This window comes from Podarcis filfolensis (genome assembly GCF_964270895.1).
Source record: "Podarcis filfolensis genome assembly, chromosome: 7".
Taxonomy (NCBI): domain Eukaryota; kingdom Metazoa; phylum Chordata; class Lepidosauria; order Squamata; family Lacertidae; genus Podarcis; species Podarcis filfolensis.
In genome coordinates, this window is record NC_139603.1 from 67611705 (window position 1) to 67617706 (window position 6002).

Genomic DNA, 6002 nt, shown 5'->3' on the forward strand with positions numbered 1-6002 from the left:
GCAAGATGTATTATATTTCTATTTAAATTACAGCAATTATTTCTAAATTTGCATCTAAACATAGAAATAGCGTGTGCCCTTTTAATGAAAATCTGTGTCCTCTTGTCCTTTCTGTGATGCATTGGGGGGGGGGGATGTGTGATGTGTCAGTGGCCACCACAGTTCAGGCGCAATTCTGATTTGCTGCCTTCACGTTGTTCCACTCAAATGGAAATCGAGGAGACTGTTTGCACAATTGTGTGTTTATCTCATCCCCACCCGCCCCAAGCCACTTTGGCTGCAGGAAAGCAAGGAAGAACCACTGAAGAAGGAAAACACCCTGGGTCCATTTAATGACTGCTTGCTTGCTTGCTGCTTCTTCTTTTTTTCAGGCACAATAGCTGGCTTAAACCGCAATGCATTTGTGATAGCCAGGGGATCCTCAAAGAGGATTAAATAACCATAAGAACTGTCAGGATAAAATAACTTGACACGTAATGAACAAGTGTGATAAAAGGGTGGTGTTGAATACGGAGCCAATAAATGGAAAGCTTCTCTTGTTAACTGGAATTTAAAACGCTCTATTCTCTTAGCTTTGAGTCTTTACAGAGTCACCTTCATTACATAAAGAGCCGTAGGATAAGCTGGTTGAATCTGGCTGTATTTTACTCCTCATCTCCTTTCCTGTGGGATTAAAAGAAGAAGTTTTTTTTAAAAAAAAGGAGGACTCGGAGCAACAATGATAAATCAAATCTAACAAGTTTAATTATGTTCCTCTTAAAAGGCTTCTCACTGCAGGCTTCATTTTGTTTTGCTATGATAGACTGTGGCAATGGGATGGAAGTCATTCGGGGTTTTTTAAAGAAGAAAAATCTACTGGAAATGGGAAGAGAAATTAAGGGGAAGCAATTTTTATTAAACATGATTGGAAGAGCTATCTGATGTGGGTTTGTTTTTCCCCCCTTTGACCATTCTGCTCATGGATGCTTTTCAGCTGTGTGGATAGGGATGACAGGCAAAATATTTCCAGGATAAAACTTACCAGGAATCTGTCCATAGTCGATATAAAAACTTCTCAAACATTCCTTGCCTTTTCTCCGTGTGAGTACAAACACCCCAACAAATGACAGAAAACACCTGCAGAAGAATTGTCAAAGTCGTAAAGTCAGACGACACCATGGTTTGCATACCAAAAGAGAGTGCCCAAGGAAACCACAGTATAATTATGGGCCCTGCTGGCAAGGAAAGCCAAATTGCTTCAGTAAGGTCTGGAGATTTAGGCCATGTGGAAGGAGCCTGTGACACAACTCTTCCCATGAGGCTGAGAAGTGTGTCAAAATGATGGGGAGGGAATAAGCTTGTTGATTAATGAAATCTACAGACCTGCTATTCTCTTCCATTTTAGCCTCATAATCTTCTAAAATCAGAAACTAAGGGGTCTGTCATAAAAGGTAAGGGTGCCAGGCCTGCTCTGGTCACTAAAGTCCAAGCATTTATTGTATTACTCCAGCAAGTGAACACAGGAACAGCTTGCAGGATCTGGTCCAGCATCCTGTTCTTAGGGTGGCCAAACAGTTGCCTGTGGGATCTGCCCTCAAGCAGGATCCGAACTTGTTTGAACCTCTTTTAAACCCACCCAATTGCTATGTGAAGCAGCTGGCATATAGTAAGCCTGCAACATATGCCAGGGTTGCATTCCAGGGATCGTGCCTAAAGCCAAAATTGTGCCCAGCGCTCACTTTTATGGTGAAATGCCATTGATACAGCCACTGTCTGGTGCTGTGATAGTTTCACCTCTGGAGAACTTGAGTGTGGTGCTTGATGTTGAAAGCACAGCCTTCAGGTTGTGTTATCCCATGCCACTGATGTGTGTGTATGTGAGAAGTGAGGGGACACGTGGGAGAATAAATAGCATCTGTCCTGTCCAAGGGTGGGCAAATCAGTCAATTTTGGTTTCTCTTACACACACACACACACACACAGAATGTCCTCATGGAAATTCATCTGCATTTTAGTTTGAATTTCTCTTAATATACACATTTTTGTATGCAACTTTCTTCAGTACAATGCATTTCTGTATGCTATTTTCACTAATGCATGCCTTTTATGCAGAGTTTCCCCAGTACATACACAGTTGTATAATTTACTTGGCTGGAAAACTGTGTTGTAAAATCCAGAGACGTGTGAATTTTGGAGGATAGCTGTGTTTCAGTTTACTTTTTGTTTTGGAAAAATTAATAAGCTTGCTTTCAAATGTGAATTTCTCCTCCATCTCTAGTCCTGTCTGTGGACATGTGCGAAGCAATGCAGTCTGAGGAATTCTACTAGCTCAGCCATAATTCTGTGAGATTTTTTAACGGAACGTATCAGCAAGTGGAAGCTTAGTTTCCACTCACTGAGATCAAAATCTCACACAGCACTTTTAAGGCAGTCTTACACGGTATCTTGCTCCCTTGGGAAAGTTGCTTCCACCTGGTTTCTCTTCACACCCTGGCTCCAACATCTAGCACAATTGGCAATCCGGGTCCTCCCTATTGTGCAGAGATTTTCCATGGCAACAGCATTTAGTATCTCTCTTCCTCCTCCTCCCAGTGTGTCTCAGAGTGTGCTACATTCACCATTTGATTACCACAGTTGGACTTTGAGACTGCATCTCTTCAACGCACTTGCATTTCTGTCCTAGTGCTTTAAAGTGAGTAAACATGTATTCTTAGGGAAGGGCCATAATTCATTGATAAAACTACGTGGTTAACACACTGAATGCCTCAGGTTCACTGCCCTGCATCTCCCGAAAGCCCTGGAGAGCCAGTGCTATTCAATGCAATATTGAATTCAATCGTCCAAAACTCTGACTCAACATAAAGCTGTTTCCTGTGTTTCTTTAGATTATTTACTTATAAGAGAATTTTCAGACCTTCATCCTATAATCTCAAGGTAGATTACAGTGCAATAAAACAGTAAAACAGCACTACATTTATAAGCTTATAAGCTTATGATCAGGATTTTGTTGCTCTTAATTCTGTGTTTTGCATCATGCCTTGCTTTCTTTTAGATACATAACAAATCTTTCTTGTCCCCATCACTACCCAGCATTGGTGTGCAAACTCTCCACAAATTAAATGCACAGAAACTTGCCTTACACCAGGTCAGACCATTTTGTCCCTCTGACTCCCTATCACCTCTGACTGGCAGAGCTTTCCAGGGTCTTAAGCAATGACTCCCCACATCACTAGCAACCCAACCTCTTTACTTGGAGATGCAAGGAACTGAACAAGACCTTCTGTATGCTAGAACATAATGCCTTGCTGCTAAGCTTAAGGCCCAGTCCTGAATTGGGATGACTGAACATCACTGCAGTGAGAATAAAATGTTGATCTACCACTTTTCAAGTTGGTTCTTGAAGGTTTTTTTAAAAAGATTTTAAGGTGTAAGCTTTTCAAGTTCCTGAAGGAGTGTTTTACTATGAAATGTGTGGAGCTACAATAAGTGAGAAGTCCATCCATCAGAATTGTTCTCTGTTTTGTTCTGTTCATCAGGAGGATTCAAGTGACAAGCTGTAGATGGTAGATGCCACAAGTGAATTGTAGCCATTCAGAAGTGGCCTATTTAAGGTTGAGATAATCTGTAGTCTAGCTCATATATATTGGTTGATCCATGGTCAATGGCCAGAGTTGATGGGATCTGTACTCCTGCAACACCCAGAAGGCCACACATTCCCCATCCCTGATAAACATAATGAAAAGTTCACCCCCACTGGCACAAGCCCCATAACTGTTTAGCCTATTTTGTGAGGTTGCAACACGACCAGTTCCATTTCCTTCCATTTGTGGAATGGGAGCCACAGTCAGGGTGACTCCTCCGATGTTGCCCTCCTTAGCTGTAGGCAGAAAGGCAGAGCCAGCCTGCCCTCGTGCTCCCATGGTTTGACTTGGCCATGTATCCTTGCCTTTCTCGATAATGTTACATTCGCCTAAATGCCTTACAACCAACGTGAGTAAAGTATTCAAGGAATATGCTTACCCAAAGAGAAACATGAAGCCACTCAGCAAACCAGTACCTCGGAATTCCTGATAAAATATGGCCCCTGGATTGAGACAAACCAAAAACAGCAACTCTTGAATAGCAGGTAGACTTGACAGGAACTTCAAGGTATTCTTTTCTATATGGAGAGACCCATCCAAACTGCTTGCTTCCACCACAGAGGCTGCATCCTGGCCATTCACAGTGGCAGCAGCAGATGGGTGAGGCCAGGCACACTGACCCAATTGCCAACTGGTACCAGTGGTGGAACATCTGTTTTTGCCTACACAAAGTCCTAAAATTTAGCTTTTTGAATCTCTGTCTGAAATGGTCCAGTTGCTAGTGATGTGGGAAATCTCTGCTTAACGTCCTGGAAAGCTCTGCCAGTCAGCATCCTCAGAATGCGTTTTGGAGCTTTCCATTAGCCTCCACGGGTGGGAAACCCACCAGCAGGTCTTCCGCCTGCCCACACATTTGGTCATGATTTGCTAAATGTGCACCACCAGCATACTTGTTGCTTCATTCCAAGCCATAGTTTGGCTTAGCATTACGTGCGAACTGAGCTTCTCAGCCCCACTGGTTGAATGGGGATTCATCTTGACCTACGATTAAAATTTTAGTTACAACAATTAGCATGATTAAAGCCTGAAATTTTAATTCCTATGCCAAATTTCATGCCAATTGGTCATGTAGTATTAAAGATAATGAGTGCTAAACTTCAGGTGACCAGTCCAGCACAATCTTAATGATAAGAGTGCCTGGCCCAGAATAACAGTTGCAGATATGCCAAGAGCAAATGTCTATTTCTGTTCCTTATAGCTTGCTAGGCTATTTTACTAATTGCCCAATAACTGCATGAACCTGGCAGGCTCCCATGGCAGCAGGCTGGGAACTCTTCCTAATGCTAATTGATCTGCAAAGGAGCCCTTGACGGGGCCAACAATTAATAACAATGCTAACTGTTTTACGTTAACAAACCTGGCATATATGGGTGATGGGTAAGTCCTTTCATTTTAGTTTTTAATGGGACTTTGTTTAGGTCAAATTCAGTATGAGTAAGGATATTTAGCAGTTGGCCCAGAAGTGCACACCATCAAATTCTCCATTTGGTTACATCATTACAGCTGTTTTGGGTCAATCTTTCCTCTGGATCATACAGCACAGGCCTATTTTAATCCAGCTGCTGAACCAATCCATATTTTTTAAGCTTTGGTGAGCTCCGAATAAGTAATTGACATAAACTAATGGAATTTCTGTATGCAGATCTCCCAAAAACCAATGACAGAGGAGGCCCCTGTGTGTGTGTTAAAGGGGTCATAAAAGTTATAGTAACAATAACTTCTTGGCTCACTGTGAACGCAGCATATTGGTCCCACTCTGCTTGCTTGTTCTTACCACACCATACAATCCCAGGGAACTGGAGTCTCTTTTCAATCATATCCAGTTCAAAAGTTCTCACCCAGGATAAAATGTTAATAGCTTAAAATGGCTTTGGATTCATTCTAATTCCTTTGCTGTAGCCTAGCACGGAAAGCCTGCTGAAACAGAATATACACTCTGACTGCTAAGGAGCACAGCTGGTTGTTATCTTAAGGGCTTGCTTCATTGCTGAAATTACTTTAGCAGGTAAGAGAATGAGAAGCCAATGTGCACATGGGGAAAACATTCATTGTATGTCACTGCAGGCACCTGTAATAAAACCAGTAAAGCAGGATGGATGGGGAATGTCAGCCCTGAGAAAACGACATTTTTGATGACAGTAGACTTTTGTCCCCTCTAAGTCATAACCAAAATGCATCTCTGAACGCTGGGCATGCTCCAGCCTCAAAGGAGCATTTTTACATCCCATAGATTTCAATGAGAGACTTGAGCACATAATAATAATAATAATAATAATAATAATAATAATAACAACTTTTATTTATATCCCTCCCTAGCCGAAGTCGGGCTCAGGGCAGCTAACATCAGATATACAACATTAGTATGAAATCAAACAATAATTA

The 6002-nt window shown here is 41.9% G+C and overlaps 1 protein-coding gene across 3 annotated transcripts in view; it reads right to left on the reverse strand.

The window, feature by feature from the left end:
* Positions 1–310: 310 nt before the first annotated feature.
* Positions 311–6002, reverse strand: part of NIPAL2 (NIPA like domain containing 2) — a 39167-nt gene continuing 33475 nt past the window's right edge. For 2 of the 3 annotated variants that reach the window (XM_083622755.1, XM_083622753.1), the window contains 3 exons: positions 4000–4063; positions 1022–1116; positions 311–663 (listed from right to left, as the gene is read on the reverse strand). In XM_083622755.1, the coding sequence (XP_083478881.1) occupies positions 569–663; positions 1022–1116; positions 4000–4063 (254 nt within the window). In that variant the 3' untranslated portion in view covers positions 311–568. The remainder of the gene's footprint in view (positions 664–1021; positions 1117–3999; positions 4064–6002) is intronic. The other variant, XM_083622754.1, reaches the window with a different exon arrangement.